Source organism: Ruditapes philippinarum, unplaced genomic scaffold, assembly GCF_026571515.1.
Source record: "Ruditapes philippinarum isolate M1 unplaced genomic scaffold, ASM2657151v2 ctg2922_1_1_1_1, whole genome shotgun sequence".
NCBI lineage: Eukaryota > Metazoa > Mollusca > Bivalvia > Venerida > Veneridae > Ruditapes > Ruditapes philippinarum.
Window position 1 is genome coordinate 306,594 of NW_026865831.1, and position 27,799 is coordinate 334,392.

The following is a 27,799-nucleotide window of genomic DNA, read 5'->3' on the forward strand; positions in this document are numbered from 1 at the left end:
GAAGTAAAATATTTTTCAATATAATCTTCAGGGTTATTTGATTGCCTTGCTTAGGCATGAATGAATATTGAAAACTAAACTCAAGTAATTGACCTCCACAAGATACAGTTTTCCTCAAACTTGAAATAAACCCCCTCAACTACACAAAGTGAAGGAGTGATTATTCAATAAAAAGGATGGCAGTCTTTTCAATGAAATACTTTTTCAACAACAACAAAAACCAACTGCTACTGCCAGGCTGGAGTAATGCTCGACTTTATTACTTTTTCTAAAAGCAAACAAACAAACAGTTTAAAACAAATCTTTAAAATGAAAATAAAAGAAAGAAAAAGTATTTTTCTTTTTTAACATGTTTAAATTTTAAAAGGTCTGTCTAGTCACACTTGTTGTGTTGTCCAAGTATGAATCTTTTCCCTTAATAAATGACAAAGTTAAGAAAATATAATCAAAATTCAATCATTTGACAGTCAAGGTCATATATATATATGTCAAGGTTATATCAAAATTATTCCACATGTAAGTTTTGTCACAAGTGTTGTTTTGTCCACATACCTGTTTGAATCAAATCCGTACATAGATAACAAAATAGTGAAAACTTAACCAAAATTTAATATATTGACCTTGACAGTCATTTAAACTCAAGGTCAAGGTCAGTTCAATCTGTTAGGATGTCCTCTCCAAAAGGTTGTTTTGTCCAAGTATGAAAATAATCCATTGATAAGTTACAAACATACAGCCAATTATAATGTAAATCAGTGAAATAAAATTATTTGACCTTCAAGATCATACATGTGTGAAGGTCAATTTAAGTTTCATATACATCAAGGTCCTGACCTAAAAGATGAAGTAAATCCATTTCTAAGTAACAACGTTATAGCCAGTTACAGAAAAAGACACAAGACAATATCATTAATTTGTCATTAAAAGTCAAGGTCAAGGTCACATCTACATTATTCAATATGTTTGTTTGGTAGCAAGTCTTGTTTTGTCCAAGTTTAAATGAAATCGGTACATAAATAACCAAATTATGACAAGATAACCAAAATTCAATAACTTTACCTTTCTGGTCAAAGATCATTTAATGATCAAGTTCAAGGCCAGTTAAACCTTTTTGAAATTCTTGTCCAAAATGTTAATTGTTGTGTCAAAGTATGAAGATAATCCATTTATTACCAAGTTATAGTCAATTATAACAAACATCAGTGAAAATTCAATAATTTAACCTTCAAGATCAAGGTCATAAAAGATCCAAGGTCAATTTGGGTTTGATAGACATGAAGTTCTTATCCTAAAGAATGCTCTGTTATATTATGAAGTCAAAACATTCTCATAATAAATTGATATAGCCCGTTATAGCATAAAAAAAAGAAAATTTCAATAATTTGACCTTTAAGGTCAAGGTCATATATGAGTGAAGGTTAACTTCTGTCCCAGATCTGACCCACAAATTTATGTGTGTGCATGTGATTTCCATGCAATTTTTAAGATTTTAGTAGTAAAAATACTTGATCTACATGAATCGGTTCAATTAAAGAAGTCTTTTAAAACGTACAGAAAGAAATGAAATAAATTAAGATAGATTGTCTCGAGTTTATTCAGATAATTGATTCAGGAAAATAAGGTAAATTTGTTTCCGTATTAAAATGTCCTTTTCGGACTTAACGTACTACCGTATCTTACTTCTGATTTGACAGATGCGTCACTTCCGGTTTCATTTCTGTTGACATTTGCAATACACAAATTGTGTGTTGCTAACTTTTTATTTTGACTGCTAAAAGATAAAGACAAAGATGTCAGGCAGAGGGGGAAAGAAGAAAGTAAAGATTTTATCAAAGTCTGCAAGAGCAGGTGTACTGTTTCCAGTAGCGAGAATGCAAAGATACCTGAAAAGAGACACTCACCATTTCCGTATCGGAGCAGGTGCCCCTGTGTACATGGCTGCAGTAATTGAGTATTTAACAGGTTATTATTGAATTAAAATGTATTAAAAGATTGTTACGATGCTTCGGCAACGTATTAATTTAGAATTTACATTAGGTAGACGAAACATTAATTTTATTTATACACAAGAGGGGCACTGAAAATTAAGTACAAAGGTGCTGACTTTCACTATTTCCTAAGGGAGAAATTAATTTTGTGTTTTGTCCCAACATGTTTTGAAACGTCTCTAGCTAGCAGTATTTAAATTATCGAACTATACAGAGAAGTCAGGGATTTGGCTTGCCTGGCTATAGACTACATGTGCGTATTCAAAAGAAAATGAAATTAAAAACAATTTAAAAAATATAGATTTCTATACCTATCAGTGAAATTTTCAGTAACTTTTTAGGCTTAAGATTAATTTTCTGATTTAAAAAAAATGGAAGCAGTGCATGAAATACCTAAAAACATTTTTGAAACGATAAATTTTATAAATAAAAATGAACAGAAAACTTTTTTTATCTGACTTCCCCATTCAGCAATTATATCCTGGAACAGACCCCGGGATTTAAACCAGAATGTATATGAGGTTCATTCCGTTTTCTATAGTGTATTATATACAAGTTTTACTTCTGAAATATACAAAGGGGTTTAATCCAGGAGATTGCTCCCCGTTTATAGGTTTTGCCTATATTCATTTTATATTCCTTCTTATACTTTAGTTAAAAAAAGATATTGAATACAGCATGATAATTTTTTTACAATGTTGCCTTCTACTTCTCAGTCAGGTCTGCTTATTGTTATCAGTGACAGGTGAACAAATATTTCTTACTTTGTGCTAATGATGTTTGCAGACAAACTGGAATTTAAAGTTGGGTCGCTTGAATTGAAATTCTACACTGATTGAGCTACCAGTGGCTGCTTATGCTTTTTCTTCCTTATTGATGACATGCAGTTCTTTATTTGGATACTTTGTTATGAAATATCCAATTAAAATTCACTGGAAACAAAATTTTAGTTTGCTCATTTTTAATATCATGAGCCTTTATTAGGGTAGAAAAGTCTTGAATATTACAATAAAGATTTTCATTTCTTATTCTAATATTAACTTAGTTTGAATTGTTAATGACTTCAAAATTATAAAAATGATATTTGATTTTATATTCAATTTACAGCTGAAATATGAACTTAGTTTGAATTGTTAATGACTTCAAAATTATTAAAATGATATTTGATTTTATATTAAATTTACAGCTGAAATATTAGAACTAGCAGGAAATGCTGCCCGTGACAACAAAAAGACGAGGGTAACACCAAGACATATTCTTCTAGCTGTTGCAAATGATGAAGAACTTCATCAGGTATAACATGTTTTTCTGTCTGTATCATTTATAACTTATTACCGGTAGACTCTTAGTTAGTTTAATTGTTATTTAGTTTTTTCTGACTTAATTGTTTTATAGAGTTTCAAACACACATTTCAATCTTTTTAGCATTTGTTCCAAACAGTTGATATGATGTAATGTCTTTGGTTTTCAGATGCTGAAACATGTAACGATTGCCTCAGGTGGTGTCATACCTCGTATTCACCCAGAACTCCTTGTACGGAAGAAAGGTGGTAAAGTTGTTCTTCCTACAGCTCCCAAACCAGTAGCAACCTCTAAACCAGCAGTAGTAGCAAAGACTACAAACTTAATGAAAACAACAAATAAGAAGACAAAAGCAGCAGCAGCAGCAACAACAAAGGCAGCAGATAAAGGGCCCAAGAAAGGGGGAAAGAGAGGAAAAGCTGTGAGTTAATAAAAATTTCTTGATAAAATATTTTAGTGTAGTCAATAGAAAGAAAAGTTAGCAAGATAGATTAAACTTGTTAGCTGTCCTCCATTTTGGCCAGTTTATCATAAATATCTTATAAGAAAGGAAATTAAAGAATGTAATAAAATGTATACATTCATGTTTATATTGGCTATACTGTGTGTAGGTTCTAATGAGAATATACATCAAGGGGAGTAGTGACCTAGTGGTTAAGGTGCCAGCAGTCTCAGCCCAGGGATCATGGGTTCAAGCCCAAATCGTTCTTCATTTGACACCAGTACTGGTTGGTTCCAGGAACCGGATTCCAAAGCAATATATATAAGTTGAAAGGTCTTGTTTCGTAATCTAGCTTAAATAAACATGTTTAAACTATAATTAGAATATAATTATCATATATCACTTAAACATTTTGTTTCTCTGGTGATCGAGTTAAATAAAATATCATTATAATTATTTTAATAAATCAGAAAGATATTTTTTAAGGGAACAACATTTTTTGTTATAAAAACATTAGATTATCATTGTGCCATTTTACTTTTGTCTATTTTACAGAAAAGAAATTCACAATAATTGTATAATATTTCTTTATATTTTATGTTTTATCACCCTCTATATTTTAAATCTGTTCTATTTAATGTTCAATGATTCTGCCAAAATTTGTTTTTTTATCCCTAGTTTATTTGTTAATAATAATCTGTGCACCACTTACAGTCAATATTACTGTTCTGCTTAAAACACAATATGTTGTGTGTTAAACCTTTGTTTGTTACAAAATTGAACCAATTTTATTCCGATTTTTTCAAAGAAAAAATTCGAACTATTGCTACAGTCTGTTCCTGTTGCAATTGCTGTTTCTGTGCTAAACTGGTCATTACATTTATATTTGCAAATTGATTGTCTTCATACTTATAAAACACCCTTTTGACAAGACAGTAGACCAGACTGATTCTGTCCTTTACAAATAAATGAAATAAGTGACCTTGAAATTCAAGGTCAATTTTTTAATTTTGCTTGATTTTTGCTATAATTGGCATAAACTTTGTTGTTTATGAATGGATTATTATCATACATGGACACAACGATCCTTTTTGTTAGACCTTGAAGCAAACCAAATTGATTATGACCTTTATTCATCAATGACCTTGAAGGCCAATTTGATTTACACTAGTCTTGGACAGAAGAACTATTATGACAAAACCTGTATGTTGAATTATTCAAATATGTATAACTTTGAAATATTCTGATATGGCATTGGCCTTTAATTGAATTGACTTTGATTATCAAGCACAAAATATTGAATTTTGCTTAAATTGTCATAACTTTGTCATTTTTTTACAGACTTGATTTACACTGTGAATAAGGAACTAATATGACCAAACCAACATGTTGAATTATTCTGATATGACCTTGACCTTTAATTGACCTTGACCATCTAAGTCAAGTTAATGAACTTTGCTCATATTGCTCAGGGTGAGCTTTTAGGATCGTTGCATGTCCATCATCTGTCGTCCCTCGTCTGTCGTCCGCATACGTCCACACTTGTTTGTTAACATTTATCGACGCACGAGCCGAGTGATCCACTGCATAGAGTTGTCTCTGATTTCTGAACAGGTGTCGACCGCCCGCGCAACACGGGCGGAAGTCCTGCGCTCCATCTCCCGAAAGAGCCCGGATACAGAGTCACGCATTCAAGCGCGGAGTACTAGGGGGGAGTCCCCTGCTCGCCATTTTGGCCGCAATCATCATCAAACTTTGTCAGGATGCTTATCTAGTTGATAGCTCGGATGAGTTCCAACATGGGTCATCTTGGATGAAAAACTAGGTCACAGGAGCTAAAAATAGACAAACCTTGTTAACACTCTAGCTGTCACATTTTTGCCTCAATCATCATCAATCTTGGTCAGAATGCTTGTCTAGGTGATAGCTCAGATGAGTTCGAACATGGGTCATCTCGGATGAAAAACTTAGTGAGGTCTCCGGAGCTAAAAATAGAAAAACCTTGTTAACACTCTAGCAGTCACATTTTTGCCTCAATCATCATCAAACTTGGTCAGGATGGTTGTCTAGGTAATAGCTCTGATGAGTTCGAACATGGGTCATCTCGGATGAAAAACTAGGTCACCGGAGCTAAAAATAGAAAAACCTTGTTAACACTCTAGGGGTCACATTTTTACCTCAATCATCATCAAACTTAGTCAGGATGCTTGTCTAGGTGATAGCTTAGATGAGTTCGAACATGGGTCATCTCAAATGAAAAACTAGGTCACAGGAGCTAAAAATAAAAAAACATTGTTAACACTCTAACGGTCACATTTTGACTTAATCATCATCAAACTTGGTCAGGATGCTTGTCTAGATAATAGCTCAAATGAGTTTGAACATGGGTTATCTCGGATGAAAAACTAGGTCACAGGAGCTAAAAATAGAAAATCCTTGTTAACACTCTAGTGGTCACATTTTTTACTCAATTGTCATCAAACTTGGTAAGGATGCTTGTCTAGGTAATTGCTCGGATGAGTTCGAACATGGGTCATCTGGGATGAAAAACTAGGTCACAGGAGCTAAAAATAGAAAAATCTTGTTAACACTGGAGTGGCTACTGTTTTGATCCAAATATCCTGGAATTGGTCTGAAAGTTTGTTTTGATGATTGCTAGGTCAAGTTCTAAAATGGGTCATCTCTGATGAAACACTAGGTCACAGGCGCTAAAAATAGAAAAATCTTGTTAACACTCTAGTGGCAACTGTTATGATCCAAGTATCCTGGAAATTGGTCTGAAAGTTTGTTTTGATGATTTCTTGGTCAAGTTCGAATATGGGTCACCTGGATAAAAAAAACTAGGTCACACTGCTCAAATATGGATAATCCTTGTTTACACTCTAGTACTCACCTGTCATGAAACTTGGTCAGAATGCTTGTCTAGGTCATTGTTCAGATGAGTTTGATGGGTCAGGTGAGCGATCTAGGGCCATCATGGCCCTCTTGTTTAATTTATTTATGGATTTGATTCATACTTGGTATACATTATAACAAATAGACATGATAATTTATTCAAATGTGACATTTTAAACCTTTGAAAGACCTTGACTGTCAAGGTCATACTTTTGAACTTAACTTAAATTGTCATATTGTTTATTAATCCTTAAATTAATTATACTCATACCGGGACAAAAAATAAACAACACTGACATGTTGAATAATTTTAGTATGACCTTGATCTGTAAATGACCCCGGCTGTCAATGTCAAATTTGAAATTAATTTTGTATAAGAATTATTTTTTTTGTTTTCGTTAAGTACTCTTTACAACAACATTTTTTCTTCAATGTGTTTTACATAAGAATAAGAAAAAGTCTAGTGTAGCCCTCCCCTGTTGGTTGTTCTTGTTGTTTATTGCTTGCATTACAGTTCGGCTATTTTTTTGGAAATGTTATCAGTTTTTGATTGACAGTTCTTCAAGTTTTAAAGTTTCATATTGAGAAACAGGTATGTATCATGTGATAGTTTGTCATATATGTAATTGTTATATATAATTTCAGCCAGCTTTTTTCAACTTGTAGGCCCATAAAAGGGGGTCCGGGGGCTTAGCACACAAGTTCAGATTAAAAAGAGCAAATTGCGCGTTCCAAAGTATGGTCAAGGAGATTATCAAAATAAATATTTTTAAACTATGAATCTGATTAGATGCAAACTTTACTGAGGATGGTAAATCATGCATAAGCCTAAAACACACTTAATTAGACCTTACGGCTTGAACACATTACCAATGCCACCCACGCCTGTTTTTATTGTATTTTTGGGACTTGAAAATGTCAATTTCTTAACCAACTTGTAGGCCCGGGCCTACATGGCCTAATAGTGGCTATGCCACTGTATATACATATATGTTCAAACTTTTGTCAAAGTATATATTTTTTGAGGTTGTGTGACATCAAACAATCATGTATTAGCATGTAGTCTATTTTGAAATATTCCACAATATTTACCACTAATTATTCAATTTTAAGAATTCAACCTGAAATTACTCTCAATTACTTATTTATAAAAATGCTACTTATTAAGCTGCAACTATTATCACTGCAACTGTTAAGAAGTATCATCAATTATTAAGTTGTATATGTGATTTGTCTCATTTAGTGTCTTCTTGATGACTTAGATTAAACAAAGCTTTAATGAAAATAGGGGATACATAAATTGTAAAAGACAGCAAAGACATGAATGTAATAAATGAAATTTATGGCTGTATTTGAGTCCATGCATGATCTGTACTGGTAAATTGAGCAGAGTCTTGGCCTTTAATGGCACCTGATCTTACCAGTAAAAAGCATTATTTAAGATGTAGAATTAAGACACAATCATTCTAGTTTTGAGTAATAAATTAAATTAATTGGTGAGTGGTTAAATGTATTCAATCATCTATTTTGAATAACTAGGGATAAATGATAAAAGAACATCAAACAAGAAAGAAATTTGTCCATTTTTAGAAAGTGAAAATATGTTATATGCTTATCACCTGAAAAAAGGAGTGCTGAATATGTAATTATTTGTCATAAAGGTACTTGATGTGAAAGAAGTGTTATGGTGTTTTGACTTCCATACACAATTTATATATGCAGATTTTGAAAGAACCCCCCCCCCCCCCATTGATTTATTTGAATTATTCTTTCAGGAAACATGATATTTGATATACAAAAATAATAATGTGTACTGTTATTTTCAAAATGAAAATGGCTCCAATATTTTGATACGAGTACTATAGTATTACATTAAACATGAATGTCTGTACATTTGAATACTCAATGTTTAAACAAAGTATAAAATTCTGTAAACTGAAGTGTTTTCTTTTTCAGATGATAACATGACAAGTCTTCCTCAGTATATTAAGAAGGATACAACAGGACCAAAGTGATATAAATATAGGGATTAGAGATGTGTTTTTGTGGGAAACTGAAATAATTGTATTATAAAAGATAATAGTGTTAAAATACATGTACTGTTAATAAGTGATGACGGTTGATACTTTGGCTTAAAACAATACCTTTAAACTAAAGAAACATGTACATCACTGGACAGATGGACTGATTTACAGTATATCTATCACTGTATTGTGTCTAAGTTTTGTTATACACATTTGTCATACAATGTAATGCATATCTGACAGTCATAAATGATTAGAATTTAACAACTATTGTGTAACAAGATTTAAGACTTTAAGTAAACTTTAAGTCTACATTTGTAATGAATCCTGTATAAAGATTTTAGAATATTTTCAGATACCTTTTTGTTCTCTCAGAAGAAACCATTTTTGTATTTTTACAAGTCTTTTCAATAGTTGACTTTAATAGACTAGATTACATCTAGAGGTATAAAAAAGTCACAGCGGTAGTTTTTGAGTATGAGAACAATAATTCTTATATAGAAATTTATAGTGTCACAACTGCTATAGATACAACATATATTTTACACATGGTTCTGTTAAAAACAAAGTTTGAAGTAAGTATACATTATTGATAGTTTCAAGAATGTTTTTGTTACTGGTTATTTTTAAGAATATAATGTTTTGTTTAGTTTAATTATTTTATTTTAGACTGTAATATGGATGTAGTGTCAGAGTATGATGCCTAATGTTGAAAAAGAAAATAAATGATTTGAAGTAGTTGTTCTTTTGTTGTTTATCGCCACTGTAGGTAGTTATTTTTAAAATATGATATCCACTTATTTATAAATCTAAAAGAATTGGTCTGAAACTCAAGACTTGTTTCTGTCATCCTCTATGAATTTTCTTTTCATTGTTTAAAATAAATCGATGTGTTCCACCAGGTTATGTATTGTCCATTTTGTTTTACCCTAGCTTGATTATGTAAGAGAATGACATTAGCTGAATTTTGTTGCTAGTCTAGATTGTAACAGTCTTATCTGAGCAGTTTTTCATTATCCCTCATGTACAGACTAAACCAAACCGAGTCTGCAATTTTCATGTATTTTTGCTGTTTTTAATGCTTCCAAGGGATCTTATTTTTTCCAGATATTTATCATAATAAACATTATAATATTTTAAATAGTACTATATATCTAAATTCTTAACTGAAATGCTATAATATTACAGGCAGCAAGTGATAACACTGATTCAGCACCAGCAGCTAAAGGAACAACAGCTGGCGGCTTCACAATACTTCATGAGAAAAAACTCTTCCTAGGACAAAAGGTAAAACTTGTATGCCATTTATCATCGAATGAACAAGAATTATACTATCTGTCACTTGTATCCTGTTAAAAGGAAAAAAATATTACCATTTTGAAAATCCAGTTTGTTAAATATTTTTTGTATCTTACAATTTTTTCAAAAGTGTTAATGACTATTTAAAACATGTACACATTGATAACATAGTTTGATTGTAAAGACATGGGTAATAGCTACACCCTGATGTGTTTGTCAGCATTAATTCAGAAATATTTTAATGAATATTTAGCATACAAACATAAAACACTATATTGTGGTTATATTGTCTACAGATTACAAATTATATTGTCATAGAAATGATGGTTTATGATTATAGTTGACAGTATTACAAGGTGATATCGTCAAGGTTACAGCTGATGCCATTGTTCACCCAACTAGCAGCAATTTCTACATGGGAGGAGAAGTTGGTAAGATTATTATTCTTGTGAAACTTTCTGATATATAAATCCTAGAGTTTGTAAATAGTGTGTAAATAGTATAAATAGAACCATGAAAAAAATTGTTAGGAATTGTTTATTGCTACACACATGTTTTGTTTGTTTTAAGAAAACTGATTCATCCTGAAGATTATATCATATACAAATATCTCAAATCATAGATTTTCTATTGACATTATAAACAGCTGTTACTACTTACATTTGAGTGCAAAAATATAATATTGAGATGAATTATAAATGTACCAAAGGGAGACCAGACAGTATTGTATATGTGTTTTGACTTACTATTCCATTTAGCAATATGATATTTGAATACAAAATACACAGAATATTAAAGAAATATAATTTGTTTAGGTTCAGCATTGAAGAAAGCAGGTGGTAATGAGTTCCAGGATGAAATAAAGTCACTGCAATCAACACATGGTTCACTAGACACTGCTAGTGGTATGTTCATTATCCAATCAAATTATGTACAAAATGTTCAATAATGTGTTACTTATTTGCTTTGAGAAAAAAATTAAAAAAGTTAAAGGGCTCTTTTCTATTTCTGAATGGCTAAATGCTAGGTAAAATTATTAGATAAAATAAAAAGGGTTGTGGAAAATGTGGCAATTTTTCAGTGACATTGCACCTATAGTAATGTGCATACATATTTAACCATGACATCATGTTTGATGTAAAGTTGTTATTAGCAGTCAGTTGATAAAGAAACAAACACATTTTCTCAATTATGTTAATAAGAATGAAACATCCATATTGATATTATTATTTTAGTGTGTACTCGATATATTAAGTGTTATGGTGTAGGAACCTTATAGCTTAAAGACACACCATGATCACCATCAGATCTGTTCCTGGAACCAATCAGTACTGAGCAATGAGCGTAAAGGTTATTGTTCAAGGAAACCATTGCTCGCCCCTGATGGGGTTTGAACCCTCGCAGATAGTGATCCTTAGATTAATATTATCTGACACCATAACCACATGCTCATGCAACCACATAAATTTACACATATATTATTTTGTACCATGTATTCAAGTGTAAGGAAATACTGATAAATATGCTGTGAATATAAACTTTCATCATAATAATAAGTTTTCTGGACATTGTTTTCAGGCGTTGTTTAAGTGTTTTCAAAAAAAGTGCACTATTATTCGGATATAACATTCTAGAATTTTACATTTAAGTAAAGTTTAATCTACTGAATTGATCTAAAATGCTTTTACATTTAAAGTTTTACAAGTAAGGTTGTTGTTTCATAATAACATACAGGTATTATATCTTTTAAATTGCGTGTTATTTACAGCTGCTATTTGTCCAGGAAAGAATTTCCCAGCAAAATATGTAATACACGTGAACAGTCCAAGCTGGGGGTCGTCTAACTCACAGCAGCAGCTAGACACTGCTACTAAAAATGTTCTCAAATTAGCAGACGAGAAAAATTTGAAATCTGTAGCACTTCCATCTATAAGTAGTGGAAAGTAAGTGAATACTGTGAGGAAACCGTATTATAAAAGTTATCAATGCTAATGAATGAGCTAGGCTCATTTGTTTTAGAAATAAGAAAGTTAGTTTTCAAGATTTTTGAATGAGCATAACAAAAATTGATGACTTGTATTGTATGTGAAAGAAGCATTCATTAACATTGATAACTTATGTTTTGTGAATTCTCATGGCATGCTAGATTTTGTGATATTTCCCATTATGTGATGTTTGAATTTCTGGAAGAAATGAATTTGCATACTTGCTTGTAATCTGGATTTTTTTAATTTCGGGCAAAGAGTAAAACAAGGCAAATGTCAAAACATGACATGAATTTTCAAGAATTATGACAAACATAGTTCTTATATTCAAACATCTGAGGTTAATGTCACAAAATTAAGTGTGGTATACCTTAAATCATAAAAAAGTATTGCTTTACTTCATTTTTTCATTCTTTCAATAGCTGCTATATGTGCTGGGCACAATATTCCTGCTAAATATGTAATCCATTGCAACAGTCCTTCATGGAGTGCTTCAAATCCTGCTGAACTATTAGATAAAACTGTGAAAAACTGTCTTAAGTTAGCAGATGATAAAGATCTAGGAAGTATAGCTCTACCATCTATTGGCAGTGGCCGGTAGGTTTTCCTGCTTTGCATGGCTTTTTCATAATTACATGTTTCTGTGATGGAACAGTGTTAACTTTGATATCTTACACACTTACACAATTGTTTGGTTCAGTCATACAATGAGTAATTGAATAAACATATATATTTCTAATAATAAGAGATGTAGCAGAAAAAAAATTAACTTTCTTCCTGCAGCTGGAAACACAATATTCAACTCTTTTTACAAACACTTGGAATTTTACTTCCATCGAAAAACATGAGAACACAGTTAGATGTTAGAAATGTTTTGCCTTGAGGAAATAGCTTCTCAGCTGTCTTCTTTGACTTTTATCTAATAGACATTTTTTGGAAAATATGAATGTTTCTAATAATATGGAAAATTTGAATCAAAATTTTACATTAAACTAGAAATTTTCTGTGTCATGATATCATGATTGGTGCCACAAACAAAAATATGTGGAATGAAGACACTGGATGTTGTATAGATGAATAACCTCAGAAGTTGGTCCCAAGTTGTAAAAGTTATTTATATTCCTAACCCTGTAATTAACGTTCATTTGCTATAAATCATTTTATACATTTTGGCAAGAAAGTAACTTCATTATTACTGTTTCTGTTATGTATTTGTATTGTTTAGTACACAACTTGTAGAATATTTACCATCTTTTGTAAGATCTAACTGTATGTAGAGCAGGCAAGTTGTCTGTTTTAAATCTTTCCAGATAAAATGTATATTGTAGTATCACACATTTACAGTATCATTTAGGCCAAATAAAATTTTCCTTCAGTGTAGATGTATTTTGTAATAGTACTGTCCTGACATTGTTAGTTTTGTAAAATGATATTTAACCCTTTCACTGCATACAAGATTGGTATACCTTTTCTTGCATTCTTTCTTTTAAGGTAGTGGTGTTATAATTATACATTTTGTGAAATCCTAGCTTCCCCAATTATTTAGTGGAGGGAGGAAGGGGGCCATTTAGAGTTTACTTGTCAGGGCAAACATCCAATTGTATATGAGCTGCATTCTGTCCCTAATCTTAGTAAGAAAAAACCTGTTGGTTTAAGAGGAAATTTTCACTGGTTTATGTGGAAAAATGCCATATTATGTTGTGTCTGTTTGTACCACTACCCACACTCACTCTGGTGACATTATCAAATTAATGTCTGTTCATTCTGCACAGAGTGTACTTGTGTTGGAAAAAGATGCTTATGGTGGGAAAAGACTCCGGAAGAAAGTCTGTGCCCTGTCCCTCCGTAGAACAACAGTGGAATGTGTGGGTATCTGTATCCTATGGAAACATTTCTAGTTTACTTCAAATTCTAAGAATTTTTAGAAACTTCCCTAGTAATACATCATGATCATGCAATAAAAGCTCTGGAAATGAAAGGGTTGAATGTTATACCATTAGCACATATGGAATTATCTAAATTTTGGTTTTGTATTTTCAGTGCTGGATTTCCAAAACAAACAGCAGCACAGATTATTTTGCGAGCAATCAGCAACTATTTTGCATCAAGCATGTCAAGCTCTATCAAGCAGGTTTATTTTGTTCTCTTCGATGTTGAGAGTGTCACTGTATACACTACAGAACTTCAGAGACTTGATTCATAAACTATCCACTACCTTTCTGCAGATGTAAATGGCTGAATAATCACAACTCTCAGAGCTATTCACTACCATCTGCAAATTTTGTAGGTTTTAAAATGTCATTTACTATCCATTAGTCTCATTTACTGAGACATAACTGACAATAACTCAACAACAAATTTCATTGGTTGAGAAAGAAATGTTAAACTATATGTTAGTATTTTAATTTTTTTAAAATGGTCATTTGATAGCATACATGTATTTATAATATATTTGATGTGATGTTTATAGAAAAACCTGTTTTTAGTTATTGTTAACTTTATGTTTGATAGACATTCTAGTGTGGTTTGTTGTTTAAAAAAACATTGTTAAATATGAAAAATAGGACATCTGTATAACTGTAGAATAAATTATAGCAAATGATTATAAATGTTAAGAGAACAAATTTATTTAAACTAAAGAAACTTAGTAATGTGCCAATCAATTTTTGAATTGATTTTTAAAGTGATGTTTTTAGTTTTGTTTTTTGTTGTTTTTTTTCTTCAAAAGCATTTAAAAGAAAATAACAGAAAATCTTGAATCTTGATTTTTTAAGTTGCTGTAAGAATATATTGTAACAGGTGAAAATTATTCCTGTAGGCTGAAATAGCCTACATGTTTATATTTCAATTATACCATTAAATATAATACCCTTTTTTGCAATACATGTATTTTATTTCTAGAAATGCTGATTCTAGCAGAACATTAATATTTATACTTTAATGAAATCTTATTAAATGTGTCTTTTTTACTTAAAAATCATCTTTCTATCACATTTTATATAAATCATATTTTAAGTAAAGTTATATACATCTACTTTCATGTTATTGATTTTTAGATATTCTTCTTGTTAAAATGTAAGAATGTCATAAAAATAGTTACACTGAGATTATAATTTCTATATTGTATCTTTGTTTTGACACAATACATTTGAGCCGCGTCATGACAAAACCAACATAGTGGGTTTGCGACAAGCATGGATCCAGACCAGCCTGCGCATCCGCGCAGTCTGATCAGGATCCAAACTGTTCGCTTTCAAACTCTATTACAAGTAGCGAAACTGATAGTGAACAGCATAGATCCTGATCAGACTGCACGGATGTGCAGGCTGGTCTGGATCCATGCTGGTCGCAAACCCATTATGTTGATTTGGTCATGACACGGCTCATTTATAGTTGTTGGGATTATACATCTGTTCTGTTTGTTAAATGATGATGATATGAACAATGTTGGATAATAAGATGCAGGAACCTGTACAAGGTTATAAACATTTTCATAATTTATCAACTTTAATCTGTAACCTACAGGTATGACCTTGATATGATACATTGTCTTTAACTAGATTGATGTTAAAATATTGTCTTTATTATCTATATATTATATAATAACTCTAAACATTGTACCAGTATACTTTATGATACATGTAAAACAACACTCATGAACATTAAGATACTGACAACTGGTCACTATACATAAATAAAAATATTGATATGATCTAAGCTATGATATTTAATTCTTTAGTTGAACAATTTTAGCTGTGTATGTGCAGGAAACAAATGCCATTTTGAGTACATTTTATATAATTATAATTATTAATTCAATAAATGTACACCTTAAACATAATACGAAACTATGATGGTTTTTTTAATATATATATTTTTTGTTCTCGACATTTGAAAATACATATTTGAAAATATATATACTTCTATTTTTAAATACTTTTTACTGGTTATTATTTGAAAATTTCACCATTACATATAACAGGCATTTTCTTTTAGTATCTGACATGATTTTACAGTTCATATGGGTAGTATTATTATAGCGACATTTTAAGACAATGTCCAAGGTAGAAAATCATAATGAAAATATGTGTTACTTGTCAAGACATTAGATGATGTATTATCACATGTTAAGTTTATATAATATGTATTAAGTTTATAAACATTGCATAATCACTGCCAGATAATATAACATTACATGTTTTAATGAAATTGCTGTTTAAAATAGAAAATCATAATTTTTTGTCTCAAAAAATTGAAAATTTGAAAAAGATGGCTGTTTAAAAGAGAAAATAATACGGTAGATTTACATGTATTCACAAAAAATGAAAGAGTAGCAAGTTTTATTATAAAGATTTATATGCTTAATTGTTGTGTATTATTATCATATGAATTTTTAACTTAAGAATTTTTTAACCAAACACATATGTGTATTAATCTTTGACAACATAAGGAAGTGAAATTTTGCTAAATGAAATTTGTTTCAGTGAAATAATGTTATCTGAAAGTTATCTATAAGTAAAGGAAAATATTTGATAGTCATTTATAATGGCAGCTCTTGATGGAGATTTCTTTACATTTATGAATCTGAAATGTGTGTTTGATTAGTTCTGTTGTTGAAAGAAATATTAGTATTTATTTTACATTATTTGTATGTTGTTCTTTTTAAAGGGCACAATAATTGTAATTGGTCATTTCTGTGCTTTAGCTTTATTTTAGATTATTCTTAAATATATTTTAATTATTTTTGCATTATTTGTGTCGTGTGGAAGCTTAAAATAATCAGTAAACTTTTTTTATTTCCGTCTTGACATAGCTTGTTCTTCTACATGTGTGTTTGTGCATGACTTTTGTAGACATATATTAAAGTGATTTGTCTGTTAACTTTTTTCTGAATAATTCATATAAAAATACATATAAATGATAACACACTTTTTGTATGGTAACTTTTTGACTAGATTATTGTAATTTCATATTTTTAATAAAATTTTTGCAAATTGTAGAAAATCAGAGAGGAAATTTTGCTATCTAATTCCATCTACACGTATTTATCAAACAAATAAAATAGTATTGGGTGTAGTAAAAAGGTAACATTTAGTCAAAAGAGAACATTAAAATGGCACTGTATTGTTGACTTAAAAGCTTTTAATATCTAAAAATGATAATTTTTATACACAAATTTTTAAATATTGTTGGAGTTTACTCCATTGTTAGTGATACTGTCTGTTAGAGTTGTTCCCCTTGTTAGTTATTGAGAGTTGTTTCCCTTGTCAGTTATTGTACGTGCACAGAGTTGCAGCTGTTGTTGAATGGTCCATATACTTGTTATTGTGCTTATTAGAGATAACCCTCTTCCTTGTTAGTGATAGCATAGTGTGATAGATATTATTATTTTTTCCTTATTTGTGATATCTTAATAAGATGAAAGAGCTGATGTTGAGCTTCCTATGTTACACAGAAATAATACAACAAAAATAAAATGGAAAGGTTTTAGACCAGTAACTGACTCAAGACATTATTTTTATAAAATTTGTAAAAAGGTTTCATCTATATCAAAGAAAATGATAAATTGTAATATTTTCAGCTTGAGCCTGTATACAAAGAACTGTTGTTGTCATTTGGCTGTTGGCTTGTCATGAATGCTAAAATATTAGGTGCATATAGATAAACAGTGGTGTTTTGTTACCTTTAATATATATATATAAATCAAATTTTGGTTCAAAGATTAGCACATAGGAGATTGTATAAATGTCTCTACTTTTTTTTAAATGAATATCAAATTTCTACATTATTTTAAACATAACATTCAAACCATCAAAACATGACATGCATTTTAATCATGTTAGTACATAAAAGCTTACAGAAACCATTTATCAGATCAATGTGCCATTTATTCTTCAACAGATGACACCATAAACATGCAACAACATTCATTCATGTTATTTTGAGTAAAGTCAGAGTATATTCCATCTAAATGATCATTGTTTTTCAACGTAATGTCATCAAATGATCAATAATTGTCAAAATTTTCTATCAAATATTCATTTTTTTGTCAGAGTTTGTCATCAGATGATCATTATCCTCAAATATAGAAAATTTTGCAGTCAAAATGATCATTGTTTTTAGACTTTGTCATCACAATGATGAATAAAATCATTTTGTAAGAATTTAGAATAAGAGAATCAGTATTATCTGAATTTGTCACCAATTTGTCAATCAATATTTGTCAGAATTTCCATCAAATGATCAATATTTGTCAGAATTTGTCATCAGATGATGAATATTTGTCAGACTTTTTCATCAATATGAATTTTTCATCAAATGATCGATATTTGTCAGAATTTGTCATCAAATGATCAATATTTGTCAGAATTTGTTATCAAATGATCAATATTTGTCAGAATTTGGCATCAAATGATCAGTATTTATCAGAATTTGTCATCAAATGATCAATATTTGTCAGAATGCTTCATAAAACATCAGCTCCATTTTTATCGACTACTTTTTCATCTTGTGATTAATTTTTCTTTCACCCTGTAGTATTACAGTGGAAATAAACAGTGTAAAAAAAGGTGTGTTATGTTATATTTAGACTGAAGAATATTATCAGATGAATTTCTTTTACACATGTCCAATTATCACAATTGTACTGTTGTAACTGATCAATTCTACATAAACTTTACCCTACTGGAATCAAAAGTGATAAGCCTTTGCCACCAGCATAGAGCCAAGCCAGCCTGCATTTCTTTACCGTTGGCTGACAAACTTCAAATTTTCATTTTGATCTTCCCAAAATTGTTAATTGACTGTTCCCAAAATAAAAGCTGCACTAGTCCATGTTAGAAATCTTAAATACATGTATTATGCTTTGTAAAAAAATTGCTTCATCAACAGATAACAATTATTATGTAAAAAAATGTTTGTAAGTATTTTCCGCAACAGTTCATTTGTAGGTGTTTAAACCCAGAAGCTGTCCAGATTCTCAAAGTCTAGTTTTAATTCTTTAACATTTGTTGTGTCTTGTGTTTGTAGGTTTATTTGCCTATGACTTGTTTGTCTGTATGATGATATACAGCAAACACACAGTCTTCTACCTAATGCTCTCATATCATATCTGAAATCTGTTTTCATCAAATAGAATACAACAATTTTAACAGCATTACTTAGATATAAACATCCATACGAGATAACCGACAGTGTACGAAGGTCCATGGAATCAAGTTTAATCACATCAAAACGTGTTAGAAAAGTTACTAACACAGGGATGTTAGCAATAACGTGAATCAGGTTAACACTGATGATCAACTTTGCCGTGCTTTTAATATTTCTTGTTAGAATTCTGTGCACTTGTGTAGAACATCTCATTTTCACAAAGTTTAACAAGAATAATAACATCACAGATTGTGAATAATATGACTGGGAGTGCAACATAAAATCCTATACTTGACAAATATGTTAAAATCATCAAAGTACCCGACTGCTGCATATTTTTAACATTGCAGTATTTTAAACTTTTTCCTTGTCTATTTATAGTAACAAGATCAGCAGCCAGACTTATTGGAATGTTCAATCCTGCCAGCAAAAGTATTATTATTCCACAGATAATGACCGCACATCTAGTTTTATTACTCCGATGGTAAAATTCAACGGGAAAGCACAAGGCCATTGCACACTCTATTGTCATGGCAACTGAAACCCAAACAGATAACTGTACTCCAAAGTATGTTGTAAAATCATAAACTTGCACATCAAGTCATTTTGTGTGCGTAACTGTATAACGTTGTCAGGGATGAATTTAGCAGGCTGTCAAGTGCCAGGTAGCAGAAGAACAAAGAGATCACAAGCTGGAAGGATTTTGAAATAAATTGCCAAGGTGCTATTTCTACACCTTGTACCTGTAGTCCATATTAGTATAGATATAATATTTCCAATTGTTCCAATACTTATGACAATGCACAAAATAACAAATGTTAAAACATAGAAATCTTTAACATCCATGTTTACTCCTCGTTCACTATATACAAAATGTATATAAATATAAACCAGCTACAAATATATTTTAGTTACAATGATCATTAATTTCAACATTAACATATTTTATAATAAAACTCATTTTCTTTTATCATTTACTGAACAAAACTTCAGTAAAATTAGTTAATCACACAAATATTAACTATAAACCAGTTGTTTTTTCATTGTAGATGTTAAAAGTTACCATTATTCTATATAAAATTTTCTGACAAATGTAACATAGCTTTTATCAAATGATATACATACACATATATATGAGTAGGAGTGAATTATTCAGTTCATGCATATTAACATAATGCAGCAATAAATATCACAAAGGTCTCTTGGCAATTATATTTCCTGTTATAATTTCACATTTCTAGCAGACAAACTGTATGTAGATCTACCTCATTATTTTTACATAAGCAAAAGTCACATAAATATATACTTGGTCCTTGATCAAACATAAACTTCTCAAAAAAATTGATGTATTTTGACAGAGAATATATCTATGTCTCTGATTTTGATTTGTTATGGTCTTTGTTCCTACTTTGATGTTAGGGTAACCAGTAATAGTGCTCTACTTAAACTTGACAAAGAATAAAATATTAGTCAAGTTTATTACATAAAGTGACACTGTCACCTTGACCTAGTGACCTCAAAATGATTTAAGATCATCTCCTGGCAATGGGCAATATCCCTACAGATTTTAACAAAAATGCATAATTCTTCTCAAGTTATTGATTGGACAAAAATTATAAATAGATATTGATTGGACAAGAATTATACATAAGTGCTAATTTGACCATGATCTTTGACCTAATTGCCTTAAAATTGATAAAGTCATTTACTGGCCAAATGCTGGAATGTTCCTGACTAGTGACATGAACCACACAGTGTTTTGTGTTTTAACAAGGAGTTTGCATGAACTGTCACTGTGAAATTAAACTTCAACAGCAAAAATCAAGATGGGTAATCTACTGGCCATGAGCAATGTCCCTTCCAAGTTTCAAAACATGGTTAATTCATTCAAACAAGGGTTTTACATTAACTAGCACTGTGACCTTGTCCTTTGACTTCAAAAAATGTAGCAATCAACTGGGCATAGGCAATGTACTTACCAAGTAATATGAGCCATAGCTTATTCCTTTTTAAGTTAATGATTGGACAAGTATGGGTTTTATATAAAGTGTCACAGTGAGATTTACCTTTAAATAACGATCTCAAAAGCAATAGAGTGTAATCTAATGGTCAAAGGCAATGTCACAACAAAGTTCTACAAAAATAGGTTAATTACAAAGTATTGCTTGGACAGGGATTTTACACCATGTGCCATTGTCCTAATGACCTCACAGTTATAAGGGGATCATTCAGTGGCCATCAGCAATTGTCCTTATTTAGTAACACAAACCACAACTTGTTCCTTCTCAAGTTATTGATCAGGCAATGATAATAGGACATATGGGTGGGATCACCCACAGTATGCTCCTCACTTTTTTAAGCAGAGATGTAAAAAATATAGTTCATCTTGTCTAGATTTGATAGCTATACATTACATACGATTCATATGTATTATGACCATATGATTGCTGCAGCCTCATTTAAAATAAATAAATGATCTGTTCTGTTTATGAATGCTTCTAAATAAATAGCAATAAAAATCATACAAAGTTTCATTGTAAAATCGGCAAATAATTACAAAGAATCTTTTTTAAATGATTTTCAGTACACATAATTGCTTCCTAGTTTTTTAAGGGTGAAAGTGTTGTTTCGCCTTATGAACTATATTTACCATGTAACCAGGTCATATTGTTGTATGATATTTTGTTCATTAAGTAAGTGATTCTATATAATTTTTTATATATTTGTTTCAGCATTATGTGACATAAGTAAAATTCAAAAATTTATATCAACTTTTCTAGGACTACCCTGTCATATGACAAAACATAGACATAATCTAACCTCTTTTCCTAACTGAAAGACTAACAGTAAACCATTAGGACACTGCATTCCCCATGAACTATATCCTTGCAGAGGTCCAGATATCTTGTTAAAAAAAATAAGTCAGGGAGCACAGGATTTGTGTTATACTATCTAAATGGTGTTAAATCATATCTCTTCTGTCCTTGTCCCGTATTTTTATTATTCCCTGGCTAAGGAAAATCTATAATTTCTCAATTAATAAAATGACTATGAATTGCACATAAAGTTTACCAACCTCCTTTGTGCAATAGATAGAATATAATTTTTCCGGAGTTGTTTTCTATAAATCAATATAAAAGAACAAAAACAGACTTATTTTTTTCTTGTAAGGCCTTATAGTGCTTGCAAATTCATAAGGTAAAATGACACCTGAAGTGGTCTATGTCAGCCAAACAGCAAATTTTATTATACGCAAAATTGTTTCGTCTTGGTCTGTAAGTTTCCGGAATGGATATTTCATTTGGTTCAAGTCCGATGCGTAGCCTTAATAATCCAAGAAATGGCGTCAAAGATGGCCGCCAAATCCCTAAATATTCTAGAATATTAATATTTGCCCTCATATTTGTTTCCGGTTTTGTATTTCAAGTGAATTTTTTACACGGAATATATCATTTTAAAGCGGTTAATGCGAAGAGATTAAATTTTATTAGAGAAAACAGATCGCTTTTTTTGCTTTTTTATACGTAAATAAGCAAAATAATGCTAAACTTATGGGATTTTTTGCTATGATAACTCCTTGTCTTTGCTTAAACAGAGAAATATCTATTACTTATTTTGTTATTCCACTATTGTAATGTACTCATGAGAGTAATGCTTTAAAATTCATTCATATCATATCTTAAGAAATCTTTTTTTTGTAATTATGCAGTAAGACATGTAAAAATGAGAGGCGGTACATTAAAATAGTTTTGAAATGTAAGGTTGTAACTGGTACTTATTTGTTCTATCAATTATTTTCCCAAATTTTGTGTTTCTGTCAAATTATTAGGCTTCTTTAGTGCAGTCGCATGTAACTGAATTTAACACCAATAAACCAGAAATATGATAATTTGCTTCGTGGTTTTTTTTAATGAATCTATTGTAACAAATCGTACCGCCACTCCAGCTATGAATAAAAATCTAGAGAAACTCTGACCGCCTCGATTATGCTGAATTATATGGAAATGACAATATTTACGTAAAGTTAATAAACATAAGGTAATTTTCAAAAGTGTGATACTATTACAGGTATCACTGTCCAGAATTCTAAAAATTCTTTCAAAAAATGTGTTACCATTTAAAATAAGCAATATGATTTTGTTGTAAGTTCCACCTAAGGGATTTGAAAGAAACAATGTATGCAAAACAAACCTGTGTTCATTTATTTATATGTTACACAACTTTTTATGTCAAATGACAATGCAATTTACTCTTTTTAAAGTTTCTTTAAATGACAACACAGTCATTTAAAAAAACGTTTGATACTTTTATCTACATAGATCATTACTCTGTTGACCTTCGGTTTCAGGATATACATGCATAGTAGTCGGATAAAAACATAAATTTTATATTAAAATCGTTCAAGCTTGGCATTATAATGTGTTTGGGTGTTTTTTTTAAAATTTCTTCTATTTGACCTTTTTCGATGTAAAATATTGGTGTGGTTCTTAGTAATTTATTTTTAAATAAGGTGTAATAATTACCCTCTTGGATAAATAGTGTATAACAACCCTTTGGATAATAGTGTATAATAACCCTTTTGGGTATGTTACCTGCTTTTTAAATGATTAATATTTGACCTTTGATCCGCTTAAATAAATCCAGTTTTATTTAAGTTTCGCCAACTTGTTCTCTATTCTCTTGAGGACAATATGTTGTATGTCGTGAAAATTGCCACGAACACTTTACATTGATAGAAACCATTGATCACTTTCGTAATAGATAACATCTAAGGACGGTGTCTACTTCTTTAAGTGTACCAGTTTATGTAAAATTGAGAAATTTGCTTAAGCCGGTCTAGTGGGTATGATGGTAAATGATAATTAACACTACCGTGTAAATGTTCCAAGTAGTACGACACAGTGTTATAAAATCAATTCCCCGCCAATAAATATTCTAATAATTGTTATGTTCACATTAGAAACTAAATAATAAATAAAATACATACAGAACTTGTAAAATTTGTACAATTAAGTACACAGCCTAATTTACACATAACCAAAGTACTGCGATTGCCTAAAAGGAAGGCAGAGCAGAACAGAAATCACTTACCAACGAGCAGAAGACGAAATTAAAACAATTTTAAGAGAGACACAAAGACGTCAAAAATGAAAGTGTTGCAGACTCAGTTTTGTGATTGAGCCTGTTCATGAAAGCGGCAACTGTCAGAGTCAAACTACAGTACACACCGCCTAGCACCGTGAATAAAGCAGAAATTCCAACAAATTAATCATGTATTGGTGAACTTTTGGATTAAAGAAACAACCGCAAGACGCGCTTATAATGTGGTTATCATGGAACCTTCAATATTGACACTTTAGTGTCATTCCAATATAAGCGCATATTGGTCCCCCATGTACTAAGAACATGTGGTGCCCTGAAACAAGAAACAATGAGCGGAACTAATAATTAATGGAATTTTAAAGGGGGTGCAGAGGTTATGAAGCCTTGCATGCCACAGATAAGCTGTCATTGCTCCACAATAATCAGACCTTGCTTATACTAGACGTATAACAGAGTTTTTTTAAAGGTAGCAGATTTAAATTTTAAATTTATCTGAATTACGAACGACAGGGACTTTGTAACGATATTTACGTAAATTTGTAAATACGATAGCCTTGTTAAAGCAAGTTTGCCAATTATAAATAAAATTGCATTCATTAGAATCATCCACACGACAGCAGCCCAGGCAAAATCTAATATTAAAATTAGAAAATATATTATACTCTATGATGTGCATGAAGAATCATGTGAACAGTTACAACGGTTTTTTTTTAAAGAAAACAATTTATCGATAAAATTGTTAGTTACTATGTTAATTGTTAATGATAGAAATGTTAAAATTTTGAAAAAATATTAAGAGTTTGTTTTATCATTTTACTTTTCACTTGGATATAGTTAGAATGTTCCACAATTGATCAAATTGTAAAGTATTCATGTTAAGGATATTATCTAGTAGCGGGCAAATGCTATTCTAATGCAATGTATAGCTTCCGGTTGTGAAATAGTAGAGAGACTTAACAGTAACTAACATGTCGTCATTGGCATTATAATTGTAAAAAATACGGAAAGAGAATATCCATTTGAGAGCAATTAAACATTGGCAAAGTTGATAATTCAAAAACCTCAGTTTGATGGGGTGTGTCATCTAGAGACCATATCTCACGTCTCTTAGTACCAACTAAGTAGTATTCCGATCCTCAACTATATAAAGTTTCGCAATCAAGTGATCCTCGAAGGACTCAAGTCGTCCGGTTAGCTCAATAGGTAGAGCGTTGGACTGTGAATCGGGCAAACCCGTGTTTGATTCCCGGACGGGGGCAGGTCAATTCGTTATGACTCATGAAATAGTTTTCTATGGTTATTCGCAAATGTAAACCACCTGCTCTTGCTATGTACAAAAGTTTCAGTTCCTTGCGACAGTTAGGCAACTAGTTACTTGGTAAACCTGTTTTGACAAGCCTAGTCCATGGAAGATTCGGTGGCTGAACGTGCTCCTGGTAAAATTCAATATGGTTTAGCTGCCTGTGAAACCGGATTGAAAACTACCGACACTCACATCCCGAAGGACCTATTAAGTATAACACTGTTAACTGCTGCTGTTGCAGACTCGGTTTGACTGAGCCTGGTCTCATGGACGGGTACTTGGGAATTCATGTTACTGCTCTACGTCCCCCCCCCCCCCAGCAACATAGTATTACTTTTAAGTACCCGCTCACGGAAAAGATTAGCTAATTTTCGTCCAAATTGAAAGGCCCATGAAGTTACCAACAAACTTGAAAACAAAATGCTCAAAATCAATACACCAGGAGCTGTCAGTAGGACAGCGTTGCTCATCTATTCTCGGTGCTTGATAGTAAAGAAATGGTAACCATAATATTGTAAAAGAAGCTTGATACAGTGAGCGCTCCTCAGTACAACAGTTGAGATTATGATGGTGAACAAGTGTGGCAAAAGGCTCAAAGGCGATATGGTCGATGGCATTTTTGAAATTTTGGTAATGTAAATTCAAAGTTGAAAAAAGGGGCATAATTCTGGTCAAAAATGCTTGAATAGACCTCCCTCCAGTTTCTAGTGAGGGCATGATCATGGTAACAAGTGTGCAATAGTTCAAAAGCCATATGTCAATGGACTTTGAGATGGTAACGCCGACGCTCTGGGCCGACTAGGAAGTTTCCTTAATGCGTCGAATAGTTGAGCTAAAAAAAGAAATGCCCTCATAATATATATTATTTCAAATTTCACTCAATAATATATATTATTGTATTTATATAGTATATTTTATTCATGAATTCATAATATCAGTCTATTGCAGAGAAGGTACTTACTGTAAACCGAGAAAAGCCTACCCAATTAAGATGTTCTATTGCAAATTAACATTTTAGCATTTTAATGTATATATTATATCCGTCATCAATAATGACAAAAACTCCAAATATGGTTCACTTGTAGATTATCATATGTTAAGAGCCAAATGCCTTAAAACAGAGAGCTGCATGTCTGACAGCACGCCTCGAATATTTAAAATCAACAGCCTGCATAATAAAGAAATTCTCTTATTCATGAAAGTAGAGTATAACTCTTTGAAATTAAAAAAATGTTAGAGGGAAGTAACCTACAATAATGATCTCAAAGATGTGTTTAGCTTCAAGTGCATTACCTCAATGGTTTGTGAATATTATAAATAGATATTCTTATTTCCTAATAAATGCTTAGCTTATGGGTCTTGAAACAGTGACCTACAAGAATAATCAAAAACACATTTGAAGACTAACAATGAAATGTTTATGGCTAAGTGAGAAAACAAACTTGCCAAAAAATCCTTAACAAAAGGCTAGCACAGAGGTCAACGCAAAAATACCGGACTTGCAAAGTCAGTCATCTAAATTCGTTCCTGTAAGTGTGTGCATTTAAACAAATAAAAGAGATATTCGCAACATTGAGACACACATGTCTCAACCACTTACCAATTAAATAAAATTGTTAATTCTTTGTTAATATATCACTATTATAATTAATAAAAACAAAAAAAGTACTTAATTTAAATTGACTCCCCGTTCGTAATACCCCACCCACTTTGTATATGAATTTAGATCAATAAAACACATTTATGGTGTAGTAGGGCAGGTTGTTTCCCTTTGTAATTAATGTTCTGATTTTTGACACTTATTGAATTAAGTTCTAAATGTTTATTTCACTTTTCTTTTGTAACAATGAAATTGTAGATTTGTTAATATTTTTATGAAAATAGTTGTGATACAACTTATCGAGTAAATTGTTAGCTATTAAAATTGTCAAGATAAAGAAGGTCTCGAGGTAATAGAACTTTAATAATTTTGTTTTAAGAAGTTATTCTTAATTTATATTTATGAAGCTAAAATGTTTTAGAGAATGATATGCTGATATATTGGTTGATTAGAAATAATTATTACTTTGGTATTTAAGGTTCAGATTTTATTGGCATCATTGGTAGCAAAGGTTACAAAGCCAAGCTACCGCCCTTCCCCTATCTAAATTCATTAGGTATTCATAAAAGTAAATTATTTAGTATTTCTTTATTAAAGTAAAAGTACAGTTTATCTGTTATCCATTACTCTGCATTGAAAGTTCTTTATATTAAATTTGATAGTTGTTATTGAATTTAATGTCTATACTTTGATAAATTGAAGTTTATAT

At 31.0% G+C, this 27,799-nt stretch overlaps 1 protein-coding gene across 2 annotated transcripts; it reads left to right on the top strand.

The window, feature by feature from the left end:
- The first annotated feature begins 1,684 nt into the window (after positions 1-1,684).
- Positions 1,685-16,896, top strand: LOC132730470 (core histone macro-H2A.1-like). Of its 2 annotated transcripts, none has more exons than XM_060716396.1 (8): positions 1,685-1,962; positions 3,175-3,281; positions 3,460-3,711; positions 9,840-9,938; positions 10,291-10,381; positions 10,766-10,855; positions 12,358-12,532; positions 13,976-16,896. In XM_060716396.1, exons 1-8 carry the CDS (start codon positions 1,791-1,793, stop codon positions 14,136-14,138), a joined length of 1,149 nt encoding a protein of 382 aa, XP_060572379.1. In that variant the 5' UTR covers positions 1,685-1,790; the 3' UTR covers positions 14,139-16,896. The 2 variants fall into 2 exon arrangements, with proteins under 2 accessions (XP_060572379.1, XP_060572378.1); XM_060716395.1 differs by lacking the exon at positions 12,358-12,532 and adding an exon at positions 11,719-11,893 and having other exon boundaries at positions 1,686-1,962.
- Positions 16,897-27,799: the final 10,903 nt, after the last annotated feature.

Excerpts from the sequence above, each read along its gene's own strand:
- LOC132730470 (XM_060716396.1), top strand. The coding sequence starts at position 1,791 with ATGTCAGGCAGAGGGGGAAAGAAGAAAGTAAAGATTTTATCAAAGTCT. Across the intron at positions 3,282-3,459 it reads ATGATGAAGAACTTCATCAG|ATGCTGAAACATGTAACGAT; the intron begins GTATAACATGTT and ends TTTGGTTTTCAG. Across the intron at positions 12,533-13,975 it reads CCATCTATTGGCAGTGGCCG|TGCTGGATTTCCAAAACAAA; the intron begins GTAGGTTTTCCT and ends TTGTATTTTCAG.